Raw genomic sequence first — 24,298 nt, forward strand, 5'->3', positions numbered from 1 at the left:
GCTGGTCTCGGGAGTTTGTGTGGGTAGGGAAGGTGGCGAGGATAAGGAAGGCGGTGCTCCAAAGGGGCGGCAGTCGGAGGGCTTGGCTCTTCCGGATCTGTTGCACTATTACCGGGGGGGTGTGACTGTGGAGAAAGTGCGGGGCTGGAAGAAGGAGTCGAAAGCTTTGCAGGTGCGGATGGAGGCCGGGGGGGAAGGCCGTGGGGGGGAGGAGTTGGAGTTGTCTCTATGACTTATGGTAGGATTATGGAGGAGGCTAAGGAGTCTTTTGAAGGGATTATGGCTAAATGGACCAAAGAGTTGGGCAGTGGCTGGAGGAAGGATTGTGGTGTAAAGTGCTGTGAAGGGGTAACGCCTCAACCTCGTGTGCGAGGCTAGGGTTGATTCAGTTAAAAGTGGTGTACAGAGCACCCTTAACGAAGGCGAGGATTGGCCGGCTGTTTGAGGGGGTGGAGGACAGTTGTGAGCAGTGTGGGAGGGCCCCAACCAATCATGGCCATATGGTCTGGTCCTTCCCGAACCATGTCTGAGGTTCTACATATGGAATTGGAGCCAGGTCCCCTAGGGGCCATATTCAGGGTGTTGGACCTGCCGGAGTTGCAGACAGGAGCGGGGGCAGGCGCCTTAGCCTTCATCTTGTTGATAGATCGCTCGCAGGCGGGTCCTTTTGGGGTGGAGGTCAGCTTCTCCCCTCAGAGCCTTGGCCTGACTGGGGGACCTGTTGGAGTTTCTATCCTTGGAAAAGGTAAAACGTGCTCGGAGAGGCGTTCCACCAGAGCTAGGGATTCTTCATTTTGCACTTTGGACACCTGGCTGCTGCCAAGGGATGAGGGGTTGTGGGGGGGGGGGGGTGTAGGGAGTTTGTGTGGGTAGGGAAGGTGGCGAGGATAAGGAAGGCGGTGCTCCAAAGGCGCAGCAGTCGGAGGGCTTGGCTCTTCCGGTTCTGTTGCACTATTACCGGGGGGTGACTGTGGAGAAAGTGCGGGACTGGAAGAAGGAGCCGAAAGCTTTGCGGGTGCGGATGGAGGCCGGGGGGAAGGGGGGAGGAATTGGAGTTCTCTCAATGACTTATGGTAGGATTATGGAGGAGGCTTGTGTAAAACTGTGAAAATGTTGAATAAATATATTTTTCAACAAAAGAAAAAGGAGTTTCGGCAGCGAAGGAAGGTCATTGAGGGGGCAGTGGCACCTCATCAAGTCCTTGGGAGTGGGTGGGAAAGCGCCTCCAAGCACAGGGGGCAAGGATCCAGGAGGTGGAGAAGGTGGCAGCCATGTAGTCTTGTGCGTTTGGAGGCAGTGGTGGAGATTCTGGGAGATCTATGCAAGTCACTGCGGTGAAGGTGGAGGCCCAGGAGAATAGGTCCAGGTGACAAAACCTGCGGATTGTGGGTCTGCCAGAGTGGAGGGAATGAGCACAACAAACTAAAGTAGTGAGGATGTTGGCCAGGTTGGTGGAGAAGGTTGGGGAGGGAGTAGGTTTTTGATGTGGCAGGTATGGAGGATTGTGGTGGTCATGGGCAGGGGTCCATCTTGGATGGGCCCGGTTTAGAGTGGGAATGGGTGAAGCGGAGCCGAAGGGGAGTGAGGGCGGACACAAGAGGAGGGTGAGGTGTCAGGGGGTGTTCGCGCACCTGAAGAGCTCGAGAGTGGAGATGATTTATCTGTGGGAAACCTATCTCCAGGTGAAAGGTCAGATGAGGCTGAGGAAATGTTTAGGACTGAAATTTGTGGCGTGGGTTTGACTGTTGTATACGTCCCCCATGGCTAGTGTTCGAGTGAATGAGACGAGTTTGGGGTATTTTGGGTTGCATAGGGGGATGAGGCAGGGGTGCCCGCTGTTGCCATTGTTGTTTGGATTGGCGAATGAGCCCATGGCGATGTCCCTTGGGCCATCGGCTGAATGGTGAAGGATTGTGTTTGGGGGAGGGGCAGAACTATGGGTTTTTTGGAGAGATTCGGGACATTTTCCGGCTATAAGTTGAATGGAGGGAAGACTGTTCCTAGTGAACGCGACGGGGGAGGGGTTGCAAATGTGGGGACGCAACCATTTAATTAAAAAAATTAAATTTAAGAGTACCCAATTCTTTTTTTTTCCAATTAAGGGGCAATTTAGCGTGGCTAATCCATCTACCCTGCACATCTTTGGGTTGTGGGGGTGAGATCCACGCAGACACTGGGGAGAATGTGCAAATTCCACACGTACAGTGATTTGGGGCTGGGATCGAACCTAGGTCCTCGGCTCCATGAGACAGCAGTGCTAACCACTGCGCCACTGTGCTGCCCTGGCGCACCATTCAAGATGGCAAGGGGCGGTTTAGGTATCTGGAGATTCAGGTAATACATGAGTGGGCCACAATGCAGAGGTGAAACTTGACAGGATCAATGGAAGAGGTTAAGGGGACTTCAAAAGGTGGCATAGGTGCACTTGGCAAGGAGGGTGCAGGTGGTGTCAGGTTTCCGGCAGTCCCTCTCGACTTTTCTCCCCAATGCATTTTTCGGAAGGTGGAGGCACTGCTCTCGGAGTTTGTGAGGACAGGAAAGATACCAAGGGTGAGGAGGGATCTGCAACAAAGGCAGATGCAGGGAGGGGGTTGGGGGTTTAGCCGTCCTGAACCTGATGTACTACTATTGGGCACTCAGTTGAGGAGGCACTTTGAATTGGGCCACATATCGGTGCTGACACCACTGTATGGGAAGTGTGAGGAGGAGTTGGGGAGGGAAATAGGATGGGGACTCTGGTATGAGGTGATCCAGCGGGTGAACTCGACTTCCTCCGTGCGACAATGAGCTTGATTCAGTTCAAAGTAGTGCACAGGGTACACATGATTCAGTCGAGGATGAGTGGGTTCCTCCAGGTGGTAACAGATGGGTGTGAGAAGTGTGGGTAGGGGCTGGCGAATCATATTCACATGTTCTGGGGCTGTGAGAAGCTGGAGAGATTTGGGGAGGCGGTGTTCGGGATATTATCCATGATAGTGGGGGCTGAGGTGAAGACGGGCCCCATGGTGGCGGTCTTTGAGGTCTCAGATATGCCAGAGCTGCTGGAGGAAAGGGAACTAGTGTTGTGGCACTCGCCTCTCTGATTACCCGCTGACAGATGCTTTTGAATTGAAGGTCAGACCACCACTGGGGGTTGCGGCTTGGCTGGGAGACGTGCACAAGTTTCTCCAGTTCGGAAAGAATAAGTTTGCCTTGAGGGAGTGGGAGGAGGATTTTGAGGTAAGGTGGAGCAGTTAATGCTAATGTTTGCGGATCTGTTCGACGTGCCGTGGGCGGGGGGGGGTTAAATGAGAAAAAATAAACAAACTGTTAACTCTGTTTTGTCAGAATGTGGTATTGTTATGGTATCCTAGCAAACCTCCAACCCTCCCTACCTCTGTAACCTCCTCCAGCACCCACACAGCCCACCCTACCTCCCTAACCTCCTCCAACCCTCCCTATCTCTGTAACCTCCTCCAGCACCCACACAGCCCTCCCTAACTCCATAACCTCCTCCAACCCTCCCCATCTCTGTAACCTCCTCCAGCACCCACAGCCCTCCCTACCTCCATAACCTCCTCCAACCCTCCCTATCTCTGTTACCTCCTCCAGCACCCACACAGCCCTCCCTACCTCCATAGCCTCCTCTAACCCTCCCCATCTCTGTAACCTCCTCCAGCACCCACACAGCCCTCCCTACCTGCATAACCTCCTCCAACCCTCCCTATCTCTGTAACCACCTCCAGTTATCGGAGATTCTGCACTTCTCCAGTTCCAGCCTCTTGAACATTTCTGATTTTTGTTGCTCCATCATTGCCGGCAGACCCATCAGCTGCCTAGATTCTTAAAGTTCTAGAATTCTCTCCCTAAACCGCTCCGGCTCTCTCCATCCTCCTTTACAACGCTCTGTAGAACCTAGCCGTCTTAATGGCTCCCCAAAGTGCCTAACTTTGTTCGATAGAGTTGTGTGAAGCCCCATTACACATTAAGCTCCCACTCCCTGGGTGTGCCCCTCACCGAGGGCCCTGCATACCAGGCTTGTCGAAGGTGAAGATATCTCCCTCACGGTTCGCACTCTTGGGGGTGTTGGGTTCAGAACTGCAGCTTGAACGACGGCGAATCTTCCTCTTCGGGGAGATTGGGTCTTCGGTGGAGGAGTCCAGATCTACAGGCAAAACAGAGTGAAGAGAAGGTCACACAAGGACGAGGCGGAGCAGGATGCGAGAGGAAGTGGAAGGCAGGAGGCTGGATATAGGGGCGAGATGAGGGGGGCAGGGGGAGAGAGGAGGGGGGGCAGGGGGAGAGGGGCGGGGGGGGAAGAGAGGCGGGGGGGGAGAGAGGCGGGGCAGGGGAGGGACAGAGGCAGGGGGGGAGAGAGGCGGGGCAGGGGGAGAGAGGCGGGGCAGGGGGAGAGAGGCGGGGCAGGGGGAGAGATGATGGGCAGGGGGAGAGAGGCGGGGCAGGGGGAGAGAGGCGGGGCAGGTGGAGAGAAGATGGGCAGGGGGAGAGAGGCGGGGCAGGGGAGAGGGGCGGGGCAGGGGGAGAGGGGCGGGGCAGGGGGAGAGGGGCGGGGCAGGGGGAGAGGGGCGGGGCAGGGGGAGAGGGGCGGGGCAGGGGGAGGGGGCGGGACAGGGGGCGGGGCAGGGGAGAGGGGCGGGGCAGGGGAGGGGGCGGGGCAGGGGCAGGGGGAGGGGCAGGGCAGGGGGAGGGGCAGGGGGAGAGGGGCGGGGCAGGCGGAGAGGGGCGGGGGCAGGGGGAGAGGGGCGGGGGCAGGGGGAGAGGGGCGGGGGCAGGGGAGAGGGGCGGGGGCAGGGGGAGAGGGGCGGGGCAGGGGGAGAGGGGCGGGGCAGGAGGAGAGGGGTGGGGCAGGAGGAGAGGGGCGGGGCAGGGGGAGAGGGGCGGGGCAGGGGGAGAGGGGCGGGGGCAGGGGGAGAGGGGCGAGGGCAGGGGGAGAGGGGCGGGGGCAGGGGGAGAGGGGCGGGGGAGGGGGAGAGGGGCGGGGGCATAGGGAGAGGGGCGGGGGCATGGGGAGAGGGGCAGGGGCATGGGGAGAGGGGCGGGGGCATGGGGAGAGGGGCGGGGGCATTGGGAGAGGGGCGGGGGCATGGGGAGAGAGGCGGGGGCATGGGGAGAGGGGCGGGGGCATGGGGAGAGGGGCGGGGGCATGGGGAGAGGGGCGGGGGCATGGGGAGAGGGGCGGGGGCATGGGGAGAGGGGCGGGGGCATGGGGAGAGGGCATGGGGAGAGGGGCGGGGGCATGGGGAGAGGGGCGGGGGCATGGGGAGAGGGGCGGGGGCATGGGGAGAGGGGCGGGGGCATGGGGAGAGGGGCGGCGGCATGGGGAGAGGGGCGGCGGCATGGGGAGAGGGGCGGCGGCATGGGGAGAGGGGCGGGGGCATGGGGAGAGGGGCGGGGGCATGGGGAGAGGGGCGGGGGCATGGGGAGAGGGGCGGGGGCATGGGGAGAGGGGCGGGGGCATGGGGAGAGGGGCGGGGGCATGGGGAGAGGGGCGGGGGCATGGGGAGAGGGGCGGGGGCATGGGGAGAGGGGCGGGGGCATGGGGAGGGGGCGGGGGCATGGGGAGAGGGGCGGGGGCATGGGGAGAGGGGCGGGGGCATGGGGAGAGGGGCGGGGGCATGGGGAGAGGGGCGGGGGCATGGGGAGAGGGGCGGGGGCATGGGGAGAGGGGCGGGGGCATGGGGAGAGGGGCGGGGGCATGGGGAGAGGGGCGGGGGCATGGGGAGAGGGGCGGGGGCATGGGGAGAGGGGCGGGGGCATGGGGAGAGGGGCGGGGGCATGGGGAGAGGGGCGGGGGCATGGGGAGAGGGGCGGGGGCATGGGGAGAGAGGCGGGGGCATGGGGAGAGAGGCGGGGGCATGGGGAGAGAGGCGGGGGCATGGGGAGAGAGGCGGGGCATGGGGAGAGAGGCGGGGGCATGGGGAGAGAGGCGGGGGCATGGGGAGAGAGGCGGGGGCATGGGGAGTGAGGCGGGGGGACGGAGCGGGCGGGGGGACGGAGCGGGCGGGGGGACGGAGCGGGCGGGGGGGCGGAGCGGGGGGGACGGAGCGGGGGGGACGGAGCGGGCGGGGGGGGGGAGACGGAGCGGGCGGGGGACGGGACGGAGCGGGCGGGGGACGGGACGGAGCGGGCGGGGGACGGGACGGAGCGGGCGGGGGACGGGACGGAGCGGGCGGGGGACGGGACGGAGCGGGCGGGGGACGGGACGGAGCGGGCGGGGGACGGGACGGAGCTGGCGGGGGACGGGACGGAGCGGGCGGGGGACGGGACGGAGCGGGCGGGGGACGGGACGGAGCGGGCGGGGGACGGGACGGAGCGGGCGGGGGACGGGACGGAGCGGGCGGGGGGACGGAGCGGGCGGGGGGGGCGGAGCGGGGGGGACGGAGCGGGGGGGACGGAGCGGGGGGGACGGAGCGGGCGGGGGGGGGGGGGGGGGGGGGACGGAGCGGGCGGGGGACGGGACGGAGCGGGCGGGGGACGGGACGGAGCGGGCGGGGGACGGGACGGAGCGGGCGGGGGACGGGACGGAGCGGGCGGGGGGACGGAGCGGGCGGGGGCTTTGAATGGAAGAAGGGCTTGTCTCACCGGTGGAGTTTTTCCGTTTCTTCCTGTAGCTGCTGAGAATGGCTCTGGGTGAGGTGGTGAGGGCCTGTAATGTGGGCGAGGGCAGAACCTCCTCTGGCCGGAACTCTGGTAACTCTGCAAACCGCTCCTCAAAGTCCACCTCAGATAAGACTCTGAGAGAAGGAGATAAGAGTGAGGAGGTCAGTATGTTTCAGCGACATCATGCTCCAGTAATGACCTTTGTGCCGAACTTGGAGTGAAAGCAGTAATCATCTCAGTTCGGGGGGCACGGTAGTGCAGTGGTTAGCACTGCTGCCTCAGGATGACAAAGGCTCGGCTCGACCATGGTGTGTGGTGTTTCCACATTCTCCCCGTGTCAGTGTGGATCTCATCCTCACAACCCGAAGATGTGCTGGGTAGGTGGACTGGCTACGCTAAATTGTCTTTAATTGGGGAACAAAGAATAAGGTACTCGAAAAAAAAAAAAATCGATTTTTTAAAAATCATCTGTTAGTGACCATAACTCAGGTACAATTCAGCACGACAAGGAGGCGTCACTCAAATAAAATTAATTCTCACCAGTCAGAATGTAAATCTGTGAGAATCCCCCACACGGTGATGGGACGTGGGTCTGTGATTCCCCCACACGGTGATGGGATGTGGGTCTGTGTCTGTGATTCCCCCACACGGTGATGGGTCTGTGTCTGTGATTCCCCCACACGGTGATGGGACGTGTGTCTGTGATTCCCCCACAGGGTGATGGGACGTGTGTCTGTGTCTGTGATTCCCCCACACGGTGATGGGACGTGTGTCTGTGATTCCCCCACACGGTGATGGGATGTGGGTCTGTGTCTGTGATTCCCCCACACGGTGATGGGACGTGGGTCTGTGATTCCCCCACACGGTGATGGGATGTGGGTCTGTGTCTGTGATTCCCCCACACGGTGATGGGTCTGTGTCTGTGATTCCCCCACACGGTGATGGGACGTGTGTCTGTGATTCCCCCACAGGGTGATGGGACGTGTGTCTGTGTCTGTGATTCCCCCACACGGTGATGGGACGTGTGTCTGTGATTCCCCCACACGGTGATGGGATGTGGGTCTGTGTCTGTGATTCCCCCACACGGTGATGGGATGTGGGTCTGTGTCTGTGATTCCCTCACACGGTGATGGGATGTGGGTCTGTGTCTGTGATTCCCCCACACGGTGAGGGGACGTGGGTCTGTGTCTGATGCCCCCACACGGTGATGGGACGTGGGTCTGTGTCTGTGATTCCCCCACAGGGTGATGGGACGTGGGTCTGTGTCTGTGATTCCCCCACACGGTGATGGGACGTGTGTCTGTGATTCCCCCACACGGTGATGGGACGTTGGTCTGTGTCTGTGATTCCCCCACACGGTGATGGGACGTTGGTCTGTGTCTGTGATTCCCTCACACGGTGATGGGATGTGGGTCTGTGATTCCCCCACACGGTGATGGGATGTGGGTCTGTGTCTGTGATTCCCTCACACGGTGATGGGATGTGGGTCTGTGTCTGTGATTCCCCCACACGGTGATGGGACGTGTGTCTGTGATTCCCCCACACGGTGATGGGATGTGGGTCTGTGTCTGTGATTCCCTCACACGGTGATGGGACGTGGGTCCGTGATTCCCCCACATGGTGATGGGATGTGGGTCTGTGTCTGTGATTCCCTCACACGGTGATGGGACGTGGGTCTGTGATTCCCCCACACGGTGATGGGACGTGGGTCTGTGTCTGTGATTCCCCCACAGGGTGATGGGACGTGGGTGTGTCTGTGATTCCCCCACACGGTGATGGGACGTGGGTCTGTGTCTGATTCCCCCACACGGTGATGGGACGTGTGTCTGTGTCTGTGATTCCCCCACACGGTGATGGGACGTGTGTCTGTGATTCCCCCACACGGTGATGGGATGTGGGTCTGTGTCTGTGATTCCCTCACACGGTGATGGGATGTGGGTCTGTGTCTGTGATTCCCCCACACGGTGATGGGATGTGTGTCTGTGTCTGTGATTCCCCCACACGGTGATGGGATGTGGGTCTGTGTCTGTGATTCCCCCACACGGTGATGGGATGTGGGTCTGTGTCTGTGATTCCCCCACACGGTGATGGGATGTGGGTCTGTGTCTGTGATTCCCCCACACGGTGATGGGATGTGGGTCTGTGTCTGTGATTCCCTCACACGGTGATGGGATGTGGGTCTGTGTCTGTGATTCCCCCACACGGTGATGGGATGTGGGTCTGTGTCTGTGATTCCCCCACACGGTGATGGGATGTGTGTCTGTGATTCCCTCACACGGTGATGGGATGTGGGTCTGTGTCTGTGATTCCCCCACACGGTGATGGGATGTGGGTCTGTGTCTGTGATTCCCCCACACGGTGATGGGATGTGTGTCTGTGATTCCCTCACACGGTGATGGGATGTGGGTCTGTGTCTGTGATTCCCTCACACGGTGATGGGATGTGGGTCTGTGTCTGTGATTCCCCCACAAGCTGATGGGATGAGGATCAGTGTAATATCTTCCCATCCACATGATGCTGTCACTGCATTGACTCTTGACTCCTCATGGACACACCTCGTGTTTACACTGGACGTACCATTAACCCCACGATATTAGTTACCGTTAACCCTTGACCTACTCAGACCCTGTGGTTCGTCCTGCTGTGTGCTAAATTCGGTTACTCACTTGTCGACAGAATCAAAGGTTTTCTTCAATGGTGGGGGTTTCACTTTCATCTTCTTGGGTGGGTCCTTCTTGTCTGTGGTGTCTGACGAGCTGCCTGAGGGTTTGGCAGTGTCACAGGACGTCGTTGCGGCCTGAGAGGTTGATGGTGCATCAGGTCGAGTGTCTGGAAGAGGGCTACGCCACTCGGTGCTGGCAGTGTATTTCCCCTGCTGAGTACGCGACAAAAACGTTCATGTTAAACCCTGGGGCGTTGCAACCCAGATGGATCTCTCTGCAATCGACATGCCCGGTCCACACTCTCTCTCTGATCTACCCGCCCGGTCCACACTCTCTCTGATCTACCCGCCCGGTCCACACTCACTCTGATCTACCCGCCCGGTCCACACTCTCTCTGATCTACCCGCCCTGTCCACACTCTCTCTGATCTACCCGCCCAGTCCACACTCTCTCTCTCTGATCTACCCGCCCGGTCCACACTCTCTCTGATCTACCCGCCCGGACCACACTCTCTCTGATCTACCCGCCCGGTCCACACTCTCTCTGATCTACCCGCCCGGTCCACACTCTCTCTGATCTACCTGCCCGGTCCACTCTCTCCCTGATCTACCCGCCTGGTCCACACTCTCTCTGATCTACCCGCCCGGTCCACACTCTCTCTCTGATCTACCTGCCCGGTCCACTCTCTCCCTGATCTACCCGCCTGGTCCACTCTCTCTCTGATCTACCCGCCCGGTCCACACTCTCTCTGATCTACCCGCCCGGTCCACACTCTCTCTGATCTACCCACCCGGTCCACTTTCTCTCTGATCTACCCGCCCGGTCCACACTCTCTCTGATCTACCCGCCCGGTCCACACTCTCTCTGATCTACCCACCCGGTCCACTTTCTCTCTGATCTACCCGCCCGGTCCACACTCTCTCTCTGATCTACCCCCCCGGTCCACACTCTCTCTGATCTACCCGCCCGGTCCACACTCTCTCTGATCTACCCACCCGGTCCACTTTCTCTCTGATCTACCCGCCCGGTCCACACTCTCTCTGATCTACCCGCCCGGTCCACACTCTCTCTGATCTACCCGCCCGGTCCACACTCTCTCTCTGATCTACCCGCCTGGTCCACTCTCTCTCTGATCTACCCCCCCGGTCCACACTCTCTCTGATCTACCCGCCTGGTCCACTCTCTCTCTGATCTACCCGCCTGGTCCACACTCTCTCTGATCTACCCGCCCGGTCCACACTCTCTCTCTGATCTACCCGCCTGGTCCACACTCTCTCTCTGATCTACCTGCCCGGTCCACTCTCTCCCTGATCTACCCGCCTGGTCCACTCTCTCTCTGATCTACCCGCCCGGTCCACACTCTCTCTGATCTACCCCCCCGGTCCACACTCTCTCTGATCTACCCGCCCGGTCCACACTCTCTCTGATCTACCCACCCGGTCCACTTTCTCTCTGATCTACCCGCCCGGTCCACACTCTCTCTGATCTACCCGCCCGGTCCACACTCTCTCTGATCTACCCGCCCGGTCCACACTCTCTCTCTGATCTACCCGCCTGGTCCACTCTCTCTCTGATCTACCCCCCCGGTCCACACTCTCTCTGATCTACCCGCCCGGTCCACACTCTCTCTGATCTACCCCCCCGGTCCACACTCTCTCTGATCTACCCGCCCGGTCCACACTCTCTCTGATCTACCCGCCCGGTCCACACTCTCTCTGATCTACCCGCCCGGTCCACACTCTCTCTGATCTACGCGCCCGGTCCACACTCTCTCTGATCTACCCGCCCGGTCCACACTCTCTCTCTGATCTACCCGCCCGGTCCACACTCTCTCTGATCTACCCGCCCGGTCCACAAACTCTCTCTGATCTACCCGCCCGGTCCACACTCTCTCTCTGATCTACCCGCCCGGTCCACACTCTCTCTGATCTACCCCCCCGGTCCACACTCTCTCTCTGATCTACCCCCCCGGTCCACACTCTCTCTGATCTACCCGCCCGGTCCACACTCTCTCTGATCTACCCGCCCGGTCCACTCTCTCTCTGATCTACCCGCCCGGTCCACACTCTCTCTGATCTACCCGCCCGGTCCACACTCTCTCTCTGATCTACCCGCCCGGTCCACACTCTCTCTGATCTACCCGCCCGGTCCACACTCTCTCTGATCTACCCACCCGGTCCACACTCTCTCTCTGATCTACCCGCCCGGTCCACACTCTCTCTGATCTACCCGCCCGGTCCACAAACTCTCTCTGATCTACCCGCCCGGTCCACACTCTCTCTGATCTACCCGCCCGGTCCACACTCTCTCTGATCTACCCGCCCGGTCCACACTCTCTCTGATCTACCCGCCCGGTCCACACTCTCTCTGATCTACCCGCCCGGTCCACACTCTCTCTTATCTACCCGCCCGGTCCACACTCTCTCTTATCTACCTGCCCGGTCCACACTCTCTCTGATCTACCCGCCCGGTCCACACTCTCTCTGATCTACCCGCCCGGTCCACACTCTCTCTGATCTACCCGCCCGGTCCACACTCTCTCTGATCTACCCGCCCGGTCCACACTCTCTCTGATCTACCCGCCCGGTCCACACTCTCTCTTATCTACCCGCCCGGTCCACACTCTCTCTGATCTACCCGCCCGGTCCACACTCTCTCTGATCTACCCGCCCGGTCCACACTCTCGCTCTGATCTACCCGCCCGGTCCACACTCTCTCTCTGATCTACCCGCCCGGTCCACACTCTCTCTCTGATCTACCCGCCCGTTCCACACTCTCTCTGATCTACCCGCCCTGTCCACTCTCTCTCTGATCTACCCCCCCGGTCCACACTCTCTCTGATCTACCCGCCCGTTCCACACTCTCTCTGATCTACCCGCCCTGTCCACACTCTCTCTGATCTACCCGCCCGTTCCACACTCTCTCTGATCTACCCGCCCGGTCCACTCTCTCTCTCTGATCTACCTGCCCGGTCCACACTCTCTCTGATCTACCCGCCTGGTCCACACTCTCTCTGATCTACCCGCCCGGTCCACACTCTCTCTCTGATCTACCCGCCTGGTCCACACTCTCTCTGATCTACCCGCCCGGTCCACACTCTCTCTGATCTACCCGCCCGTTCCACACTCTCTCTGATCTACCCGCCCTGTCCACACTCTCTCTGATCTACCCGCCCGGTCCACACTCTCTCTGATCTAGCCGCCCGGTCCACTCTCTCTCTGATCTACCCGCCCGGTCCACACTCTCTCTGATCTACCCGCCCGGTCCACACTCTCTCTGATCTACCCGCCCGGTCCACACTCTCTCTCTGATCTACCCGCCGGGTCCACACTCTCTCTGATCTACCCGCCCGGTCCACACTCTCTCTCTGATCTACCCGCCCGGTCCACACTCTCTCTTATCTACCTGCCCGGTCCACACTCTCTCTGATCTACCCGCCCGGTCCACACTCTCTCTGATCTACCCGCCCGGTCCACACTCTCGCTCTGATCTACCCGCCCGGTCCACACTCTCTCTCTGATCTACCCGCCCGTTCCACACTCTCTCTCTGATCTACCCGCCCGTTCCACACTCTCTCTGATCTACCCGCCCTGTCCACACTCTCGCTCTGATCTACCCGCCCGGTCCACTCTCTCTCTGATCTACCCCCCCGGTCCACACTCTCTCTGATCTACCCGCCCGGTCCACACTCACTCTGATCTACTCGCCCGGTCCACACTCTCTCTGATCCACCCGCCCGGTCCACACTCTCTCTGATCTACCCGCCCGTTCCACACTCTCTCTGATCTACCCGCCCAGTCCACACTCTCTCTGATCTACCCGCCCGTTCCACACTCTCTCTGATCTACCCGCCCAGTCCACACTCTCTCTGATCTACCCGCCCGGTCCACACTCTCTCTCTGATCTACTCGCCCGGTCCAATCTCTCACTCTGATCCACCCGCCTGGTCCACACTCTCTCTGATCCACCCTCCCCGGTCCACACTCTCTCTGGTCTACCCGCCCGGTCCACACTCTCTCTGGTCTACCCGCCCGGTCCACACACTCTCTCTGATCTACGCGCCCGGTCCACACACTCTCTCTGATCTACTCGCCCGGTCCACACACTCTCTCTGATCTACCCGCCCGGTCCACACTCTCTCTGATCTACCCGCCCGGTCCACACTCTCGCTGATCTACCCGCCCGGTCCACACTCTCGCTGATCTACCCGCCCGGTCCACACTCTCTCTCTGATCTACCCGTCGAGTCCACACTCTCTCAACAATCTATCCACCCTGTCTACACTCACTGAACGATCTGGCCACACGGTCCACGCTCTCTATACCACCTACCCGCCCGGTCCGCTCTCTCTGTACCATCTACCCGACATGTCCACCCTGTCTCTATGATCTACACGCCTTCATAAAATCATAGAATTTACAATGCAGAAGGAGGACAGCATGTTTACATTGTGGTTAGCACAATTGCTTCACAGCTCCAGGGTCCCAGGTTCGATTCGGCCTTGGGTCACTGTCTGTATGGAGTTTACACGTTCTCCCAGTGTGTGCGTGGGTTTCCTCCGAGTGCTCCGGTTTCCTCCCACAGTCCAAAGATGTGCGGGTTAGGTGGATTGGCCATGATAAATTGCCCTTAGTGTCCAAAATTGTCCTTAATGTTGGGTGAGGTTACTGGGTTATGGGGATAGGGTGGAGGTGTTGACCTTGGGTCAGGTGCTCGTTCCAAGAGCCGGTGCAGCCTCGATGGGCCGAATGGCCTCCTACTGCACTGTAAATTCTATGATTCGGCCCAACGAGTCTGCACCGGCCCTTCAAAAGAGCACCCTACTTAAACCCACACCTCCAACCTATCCCCGTAACCCCACCTGATCTTTTTGGACACTAAGGGCAATTTATCATGGCCAATCCACCTAACGTGCACATCTTTGGACTGTGGGAGGAAACCGGAGCACCCGGAGGAAACCCACGCAGACACGGGGAGAACGTGCTGCTGTGAAGCACTGTGCTACCGTGCCACCTTGTCCACCTTCTCGCTACGATCTACCTGTCTGGTTCATGCTCTCTCTCTACAATCTACCCACCTGTTCAACGCTCTCTCTGCGATCTTACTGCCCAGTCCACGCTCTCTCTGCGATCTACTTGCCTGGTCCACGTTCTCTCTATGATCTACCAGCTCGGTCTACATTCTGTCTCCGATCTACCCACTCTGACCACTCTTTCTTTCTCTACGATCTACCCACCCGGTCCACACTCTCTTTACCATCTACCCGCCAGCTCCACACTCATATTTACGATCTACCCGGCCTGTCCATGCTCTCGCTGAGATCTATCCGCCCTATGCACCCTCCCTCTACCATCTGCTACCCTCTCTCTAGGATCTACCTTACCTGGTCACCTCTGTCTCGATGATCTATCTGCCCTGTCCACCCTCTCTCTGCGATCTACCTTACCTGCTCATCTGTCTCGATAATCTATCCACCCTGTCCACCCTCTCTCTACGATCAACCTTACCTGTTCACCTCTGTCTCGATAATCTATCCGCCTTGTCCACCCTCTCTCTAAGATCAACCTTACCTGCTCATCTGTCTCGATAATCTATCCGCCCTGTCCACCCTCTCTCTACGATCAACCTTACCTGTTCACCTCTGTCTCGATAATCTATCCGCCCTGTCCACCCTCTCTCTACGATCAACCTTCCATGTCCACGTTTCTCTTTACCACCTACTCGCCAGGTTCACGTTCGCTCTACGATCTACCCATCGAGTTCATGCTCTATGATCTATCTACCCTGTCGAATCACTCTCTATGATCTAGTCGCACTCTCCACCCTCTCTTTCCGATCTACCTGCCCTGTCCACACTCTCTCTGTAATCAATGTGCTTGGTCTGCGATTTGTGTAGCATTAACAGCCCGGCCCATGCTCTCTCTCTCTATATACGATCCACCCCCTCTACCAGCCTATTCACTCAGTCTCTGGATTCTTACCACCGGCTCCTTCTTGAAGGTCATTTCTGTGTTGGTAGACTTTGTTGTGTAGCCAATGGGGCTCCCCGTGCTCCTGGGGGTGACCCCTATCCCCGTGTCCCTGGCTGCTCTGTCCTCCCCCGAGGTGCCAGCTTGTGGGCAGGGATGGTCACAGGGGGTTCTTTCCTCCGCGGGGATTCCAGATTTCAGAGGCGACTGCTGCTGAGTACCAGGCTCCCGCAGCATTGCTGATTCCTCTGTTACCGGGGCAGACGTGCCCGCTGCTGCCTGGAGCTGCCAGGCCTCCCGCGTCGCCCGCTCCTCCTGCAGGTCCCGGGTAGCTCCCTCCTCCAGGGCCACTCGCTGTGGTGTATCCGGGCAGCCGTCACCTCGCTCTGTTGCTGTACCGCCAGGGGCCTGCAGTTTCCCCCCGCCCCGGGTGGAGGCTGGCGGCTCGTAAAGGCTGCCGGTTGGAATGTTCGGGCCAGGGGTCTTGGCTTTAGTCGCCTGCTGTTGCTGCTTCAGCAGAGGCCGCACTGGCCTCAGGCTGAAGGGCAAGTTTCCTATGGGGAGGAAAAGAGGGGGGAACGTTAGATTGAGAATCCTTGCCTCACATTCTTCACAGGTGACACTCTGCTACGGCGCTCAAAGCTGCCCCCCCTCCCCCTGCACCTCTCAACCTCCACCCACCCACGCTATCTCCACTAGGGCAGGTTCCCTCAGTGGGCAATGGTTAACAGCCTTGCACAGTGTGCAGAGAAGGCAGGAATAGATCCAGGGATGAATGAATTCAACTAACGTGGAGAGACTGGGAAAATCGTGAAGCATTGCAATAGAAACAGGTTCCAGAGCAGGAGGGCAGAGGCGCACTGATTGGCTGAAGGTCAGGGTGAGGGGTGGTTGGGCAGGTTCTAGTTTATAAACATACCCAGCTGGGCTGATCTGGAAGGCACTGCCTGAAAGGGACGTGGCAGCACAATCAATCGGAGCTTTCAACAAGGGACAAATTGGATAAATCCTCGGCAAGGGATCTGAAGAAAGGCAGGGTGTGGGTATGTGGTGGGGAACAGGTGAATTAGTTGAACAGCTTGTTCAATGCGCCCGTAGAGGTATAAAATGGGCTTAATGGCCTCCTTTTATGTGGTAAATGACTCCATGGATTTATCATCAGGCGATAGAATCTAAAATCATCCCCCACCCCTGATATTTTACAGCCTGAACGGATACGAGAGCCACCAAGCTCCCCACACAGCACAGTCATATGTTGCCATGGTAATATCAGCCTACTTTAAGTACTTACTCTAATGAGGTTATCTTCTGCATGCGTGATTATCAGCAAAATGCAGAACATCAGCCCTCATTAAATCCACACCACCATCCTCACAAACTGAAGTATGGCTGTGTGTTGGGACCCTCCACCGGGAGCAGTGGAATTTGAAAGGGACTGGGACCAGGACAGGTCTGGAATGTTTAAGAGCCTGTGGGGGACGACAAGGTATCAGCTGCAGAATAATCCTCCTCCAGAGCGAGAAGACCTTCGACTGATTGACATGAAAATTCTGACCTACCCAGGGTTTTTGATGCGAGTCTCCCATCGGAATCTCCCCCATCCCCTCTCATTGCCTCCAGTTTAAACTAGCTATGACATGGCTTCACAATCTCCCCACCGCCGCTCCCCCCCACAACCCCCACTTTCAGGTGGTGGCTCCCCTCTGTCTCTTTCTCTCTCGGTCTCAGAAGATCATCAGCCGGAGTCACACACTAGAGGCTAGAACCCAGAATGCAGGCCCAGCCTCGCCGTGATACAACAGAATGGTCTAAGGGAGCGTCGCACTGTCGGAGAGTCAGGAGTGAGGGAGCACTGCATTGTTGTAGGCTCAGTACTGAGCGAAGACAGCACTGGCGGAGGACCAACACTGAGGGAGTGCTGCACTGTCAGAGGGTCAGTACTGAGGGAGTGCTGCACTGTCAGAGGCTCAGTACTGAGGGAGTGCTGCACTGTCAGAGGGTCAGTACTGAGGGAGTGCTGCACTGTCAGAGGGTCAGTACTGAGGGAGTGCTGCACTGTCAGAGGGTCAGTACTGAGGGCGTGCTGCACTGTCAGAGGGTCAGTACTGAGGGAGTGCTGCACTGTCAGAGGGTCAGTACTGGGAGAGTGCTGCACTGGAGAGTCAGCACTGGGGGAGTGCTGCACTGTCAGAGGGTTGGTACTGAGGGAGTGCTGCACTGTCAGAGGGCTGGTACTGAGGGAGTGCTGCACTGTCAGAGGACTGGTACTGAGGGAGTGCTGCACTGTCAGAGGGCTGGTACTGAGGGAGTGCTGCACTGTCAGAGGACTGGTACTGAGGGAGTGCTGCACTGTCAGAGGGTCAGTACTGAGGGAGCGCTGCACTGTCAGAGGGTCAGTACTGAGGGAGTGCTGCATTGTCAGAGGGTCAGTACTGAGGGAGTGCTGCACTGTCAGAGGGTAAGTACTGAGGGAGTGCTGCACTGTCAGAGGGTTGGTACTGAGGGAGTGCTGCACTGTCAGAGGGCTGGTACTGAGGGAGTGCTGCACTGTCAGAGGACTGGTACTGAGGGAGTGCCGCACTGTCAGAGGGCTGGTACTGAGGGAGTGCTGCACTGTCAGAGGATCAGTACTGAGGGAGTGCTGCACTGTCAGAGGTTCGGTACTGAGGGAGCGCTGAACTGTCAGAGGGTCAGAACTGAGGGGATGCTGCACTGTCAGAGGGTCAGTACTGACGGAGCGCTGCACTGTCGTGAGGGTCAGTTATGAGGGAGAGTGCTGCACTGTCAGAGGGTCAGTACTGAGGGAGTGCTGCACTGTCAGAGGTTCGGTACTGAGGGAGTGCTGCACTGTGAGAGGGTCAGTACTGGGAGGGTGCTGCACTGTCGGAGATGCTGTCTTTTATGTGCATGGTTAAACCGAGCTCCAATCTTCCCTCTCTGATGGATGCAAAAAATTCTTGAATTTGACCCCAAGTCACACAGGAAGATATTAGGAAAGGGGACCAATGGCTTGATTTGTGACGTAGTTTTTAAGGAGTGTCTTTAAGGGAGAGAGAGAAAAATGGAGAGACAGGAAGTGGGGGGTGTTATGGAGGGATTGGGCAGCCAGAAACTGTCAACTGAAATACATCGGTGTCGGATGAGGGAAGAGATCTCGGCGGATCTGAATTGGTGGACTTGAAAGATCCCGGAGGATTGGAGTTGGAGGGGGACAGAGAATCCGGAGGATTGGAGTTGGAGCGGGACAGAGAACCCGGAGGATTGGAGTTGGAGCGGGACAGAGATCCCGGAGGATTGGAGTTGGAGGGGGACAGAGAACCCGGAGGATTGGAGTTGGAGGGGGACAGAGATCCCGGAGGATTGGAGTTGGAGGGGGACAGAGATCCCGGAGGATTGGAGTTGGAGGGGGACAGAGATCCCGAATGATTGCAGTTGGAGGGGACAGAGATCCCGGAGGATTGGAGTTGGAGGGGGACAGAGATCCTGGAGGATTGGAGTTGGAGGGGGATAGAGATCCCGGAGGATTGGAGTTGGAGGGGTATAGAGATCCCGGAGGATTGGAGTTGGAGGGGGATAGAGATCCCGGAGGATTGGAGTTGGAGGGGGATAGAGATCCCGGAGGATTGGAGTTGGAGGGTGATAGAGATCCCAGTGGATTGGAGTTGGAGGGGTATAGAGATCCCGGAGCATTGGAGTTGGAGGGGGACAGAGCTCTCGGAGGATTGGAGTTGGAGGGGACAGAGATCCCGGAGGATTGGAGTTGGAGAGGGACAAAGATCCCGGAGGATTGGAGTTGGAGAGGGACAGAGATCCCGGAGGATTGGAGTTGGAGGGGACAGAGATCCCGGAGGATTGGAGTTGGAGGGGGACAGAGATCTCGGAGGATTGGAGTTGGAGGGGACAGAGATCCCGGAGGATTGGAGTTGGAGAGGGACAAAGATCCCGGAGGATTGGAGTTGGAGGGGGACAGAGATCCCGGAGGATTGGAGTTGGAGGGGGACAGAGATCCCGGAGGATTGGAGTTGGAGGGGGACAGAGATCCCGGAGGATTGGAGTTGGAGGGGGACAGAGATCCCGGAGGATTGGAGTTGGAGGGGGACAGAGATCCCGGAGGATTGGAGTTGGAGGGGGACAGAGATCCCAGAGGATTGGAGTTGGAGGGGGATAGAGATCCCGGAGGATTGGAGTTGGAGGGGGACAGAGATCTCGGAGGATTGGAGTTGGAGGGGACAGAGATCCCGGAGAATTGGAGTTGGAGAGGGACAAAGATCCCGGAGGATTGGAGTTGGAGGGGGACAGAGATCCCGGAGGATTGGAGTTGGAGGGGGACAGAGATCCCGGAGGATTGGAGTTGGAGGGGGACAGAGATCCTGGAGTATTGGAGTTGGAGGGGGACAGAGATCCCGGAGGATTGGAGTTGGAGAGGGACAAAGATCCCGGAGGATTGGAGTTGGAGAGGGACAGAGATCCCGGAGGATTGGAGTTGGAGGGGGACAGAGATCCCGGAGGATTGGAGTTGGAGGGGGACAGAGATCCCGGAGGATTGGAGTTGGAGGGGGACAGAGATCCCGGAGGATTGGAGTTGGAGAGGGACAGAGATCCCGGAGGATTGGAGTTGGAGGGGGACAGAGATCCCGGAGGATTGGAGTTGGAGGGGGACAGAGATCCCGGAGGATTGGAGTTGGAGGGGGACAGAGATCCCGGAGGATTGGAGTTGGAGGGGGACAGAGATCTCGGTATCCTGGCAGGGGCAGGTTACAGAGGTCGGTGTAGGTTGGGAGGGAATAAGCTATGGAGTGGTTTAGAAACATGGAGAGAAATGTTAACCGGCTGCGAGTTAGGGTTTGTGTTGATTTGGTTGGAAGGTGATGAATGAAGAGAATCCACATCCCCATGCTGCGCCATCACGCTCTGCAAGAACACAAACCATTCCTACCTTGTGCAGGCGTCATTGGCCCGCTGTGGTACGCTGTTGAAGGTGCCCCCGGAGAGGTCAATGGTGCCAGGCACCCCGGTGTTACCATCCCTGCTCCTTGCTGAGGCCCGGGGGCCAATGCGATGGTTGAGGTCACGGTGGCACTGGGTGCCTTTGGTAGGATGGGAGCTGGCAGTGTGGTGGTGGGCAGCGAGGGTGAGGCGGTATAGATCAGATTGTGGGTCGTCGTGGCCACACTGGCAGAGGGTGGCGATGGGTAGATGGCTGTGATGAGCTGCCCAGGGGGTGCAGGTTGGAGCTGTGGGCCAGAGAGCTGAGAGGAGCCGACCTGGCCTGTGGTCAGGAGTGGAGACTGACCTGGAGGGAGGAGAGGGGAGCACGAGTTACCATGTGTACACACAAACATACACGTACACACAAACATGCGTGTGAACATATACACACGTGCACACACACACATGCGCCTGCACACATATACACACGGATCCAGTGAACCCAGCCAGAGAGACTCCCCTCAGCACTCACACTGCTGGAACACCCTGACTCCCCTCTCAACTGGATGAACCCAGATAAAAAAACCCTGCCTTGCCACGCCATGACTGGACCCACACTGAAAGGCCCCACCCTCTGTACTGGACCCTCCCAGACCGACCCCACCCTCCGTACTGGACCCACCCAGACCGGCCCCACCCTCTGTACTGGACTCACCCAGACCGGCCCCACCCTCCGTACTGGACCCACCCAGACCGGCCCCACCCTCTGTACTGGACCCACCCAGACCGGCCCCACCCTCCGTACTGGACCCACCCAGACCGGCCCCACCCTCTGTACTGGACCCTCCCAGACCGGCCCCACCCAGACCGGCCCCACCCTCTGTACTGGACTCACCCAGACCGGCCCCACCCTCCGTACTGGACCCACCCAGACCGGCCCCACCCTCTGTACTGGACCCTCCCAGACCGGCCCCACCCAGACCGGCCCCACCCTCTGTACTGGACTCACCCAGACCGGCCCCACCCTCCGTACTGGACCCACCCAGACCGGCCCCACCCTCTGTAGTGGACCCACCCAGACCGGCCCCACCCTCCGTACTGGACTCACCCAGACCGGCCCCACCCTCTGTACTGGACTCACCCAGACCGGCCCCACCCTCCGTACTGGACCCACCCAGACCGGCCCCACCCTCTGTACTGGACCCACCCAGACCGGCCCCACCCTCTGTACTGGACCCACCCTCTGTACTGGACCCACCCAGACCGGCCCCACCCAGACCGGCCCCACCCAGACCGGCCCCACCCTCTGTAGTGGACCCACCCAGACCGGCCCCACCCTCCGTACTGGACCCACCCAGACCGGCCCCACCCTCTGTACTGGACCCACCCAGACCGGCCCCACCCTCTGTAGTGGACTCACCCAGACCGGCCCCACCCAGACCGGCCCCACCCTCTGTAGTGGACTCACCCAGACCGGCCCCACCCAGACCGGCCCCACCCTCCGTACTGGACCCACCCAGACCGGCCCCACCCTCCGTACTGGACCCACCCAGACCGGCCCCACCCTCTGTAGTGGACTCACCCAGACCGGCCCCACCCAGACCGGCCCCACCCAGACCGGCCCCACCCTCTGTAGTGGACTCACCCAGACCGGCCCCACCCAGACCGGCCCCACCCTCCGTACTGGACCCACCCAGACCGGCCCCACCCTCCGTACTGGACCCACCCAGACCGGCCCCACCCTCCGTATTGGACCCACCCAGACCGGCCCCACCCTCTGTATTGGACCCACCCAGACCGGCCCCACCCTCCGTACTGGACCCACCCAGACCGGCCCCACCCTCCGTACTGGACCCACCCAGACCGGCCCCACCCTCCGTATTGGACCCACCCAGACCGGCCCCACCCTCTGTACTGGACTCACCCAGACCGGCCCCACCCTCTGTATTGGACCCACCCAGACCGGCCCCACCCTCCGTACTGGACCCACCCAGACCGGCCCCACCCTCCATACTGGACCCACCCAGACCGGCCCCACCCTCCGTATTGGACCCACCCAGACCGGCCCCACCCTCTGTATTGGACCCACCCAGACCGGCCCCACCCTCCGTACTGGACCCACCCAGACCGGCCCCACCCTCTGTACTGGACCCACCCAGACCGGCCCCACCCTCTGTACTGGACTCACCCAGACCGGCCCCACCCTCTGTATTGGACCCACCCAGACCGGCCCCACCCTCTGTAGTGGACCCACCCAGACCGGCCCCACCCTCTGTAGTGGACCCACACAGAAATGCATCGCAAATGGACCGCAGACCCCTCTCCATTTATCAGACACACAGAAGCTCTGCCCATTATAGGGGCAGGGGACCCTCTCCCCGTCACGCGGAAACCCCCCAATCTCCCCGTCAAGCGGACACACAGAGCCCCCCTCTCTCTGTCACAGAGACCCCCTCTCTCTGTCACACGGAGACCCCCCTCTCGCTGTCACACGGAGACCCCCCTCTCTGTCACACGGAGACCCCCCTCTCGCTGTCACACGGAGACCCCCCTCTCTCTGTCACACAGAGACCCCCCTCTCTCTGTCACACAGAGACCCCCCTCTCTCTGTCACACAGAGACCCCCCTCTCTCTGTCACACAGAGACCCCCTCTCTCTGTCACACGGAGACCCCCCTCTCGCTGTCACACAGAGACCCCCCTCTCTCTGTCACAGAGACCCCCTCTCGCTGTCACACGGAGACCCCCCTCTCTCTGTCACACGGAGTCCCCCCTCTCTCTGTCACACAGAGACCCCCCTCTCTCTTGTCACACGGAGACCCCCCTTTCTCTGACACACAGAGACCCCCCTCTCTCTGTCACACAGAGTCCCCCTCTCTCTGTCACACAGAGTCCCCCTCTCTCTGTCACACAGAGTCCCCCTCTCTCTGTCACACAGAGTCCCCCTCTCTCTGTCACACAGAGTCCCCCTCTCTCTGTCACACAGAGTCCCCCTCTCTCTGTCACACTGTGTCCCCCTCTCTCTGTCACACTGTGTCCCCCTCTCTCTGTCACACTGTGTCCCCCTCTCTCTGTCACACTGTGTCCCCCTCTCTCTGTCACACGGAGACCTCGCTTTGTCACTCGGAGACCCTCTCTCTCTGTCACACGGAGACCCCCTCACTCTGTCACACGGAGACCCCCCTCTCTCTGTCACACAGAGTCCCCCTCTCTCTGTCACAGAGACCCCCCTCTTCTCTGTCACACTGTGTCCCCCTCTCTCTGTCACACGGAGACCTCGCTTTGTCACACGGAGATCACCTCTCTCACACGGAGACCCCCTCTCTCTGTCACACGGAGACCTCGCTTTGTCACACGGAGACCCCCTCTGTGTCACTCGGAGAACCTCCTCCCTCTGTCACACGGAGACCCCCCTCTCTCTGTCACACGGAGACCCCCCTCTCTTTGTCACACGGTGACCCCCCTCTCTCTGTCACACGGTGACCCCCCTCTCTCTGTCACACGGTGACCCCCCTCTCTCTGTCACACGGTGACCCCCCTCTCTCTGTCACACGGTGACCCCCCTCTCTCTGTCACACGGAGACCCCCTCTCTCTGTCACACGGAGACCCCCTCTCTCTGTCACACGGAGACCCCCTCTCTCTGTCACACGGTGACGCCCTCTCTCTGTCACACGGTGACGCCCTCTCTGTCACACGGTGACCCCCTCTCTGTCACACGGTGACCCCCTCTCTCTGTCACACGGAGACCCCCCTTTCTCTGTCACACAGAGACCCCCCTCTCTCTGTCACACAGAGTCCCCCTCTCTCTGTCACAGAGACCCCCCCTCTCTCTGTCACAGTGTCCCCCTCACTCTGTCACACGGAGACCTCGCTTTGTCACACGGAGACCCCCTCTGTGTCACTCGGAGACCCCCTCACTCTGTCACACGGTGACCCCCCTCTCTCTGTCACACAGAGTCCCCCTCTCTCTGTCACAGAGACCCCCCTCTCTCTGTCACACTGTGTCCCCCTCTCTCTGTCACACGGAGACCTCGCTTTGTCACACGGAGACCCCCTCTCTCTGTCACACGGAGAACCCCTCTCTCTGTTACACGGAGACCCCCTCTCTCTGTCACACGGAGGCCCCCTCTCTCTGTC

The 24,298-nt window shown here is 59.8% G+C and overlaps 1 protein-coding gene across 1 annotated transcript in view; it reads right to left on the reverse strand.

The window, feature by feature from the left end:
• Positions 1 to 3,992: 3,992 nt before the first annotated feature.
• Positions 3,993 to 24,298, reverse strand: part of LOC140387096 (protein capicua homolog) — a 509,424-nt gene continuing 489,118 nt past the window's right edge. Inside the window, 5 exon segments of the mRNA XM_072470105.1 lie at positions 3,993 to 4,144; positions 6,583 to 6,734; positions 9,267 to 9,475; positions 15,245 to 15,786; positions 20,169 to 20,525. Coding sequence (XP_072326206.1) covers positions 3,993 to 4,144; positions 6,583 to 6,734; positions 9,267 to 9,475; positions 15,245 to 15,786; positions 20,169 to 20,525 — 1,412 coding nt within the window.

Source organism: Scyliorhinus torazame, chromosome 12 (assembly GCF_047496885.1).
Source record: "Scyliorhinus torazame isolate Kashiwa2021f chromosome 12, sScyTor2.1, whole genome shotgun sequence".
Taxonomy (NCBI): Eukaryota; Metazoa; Chordata; class Chondrichthyes; order Carcharhiniformes; family Scyliorhinidae; genus Scyliorhinus; species Scyliorhinus torazame.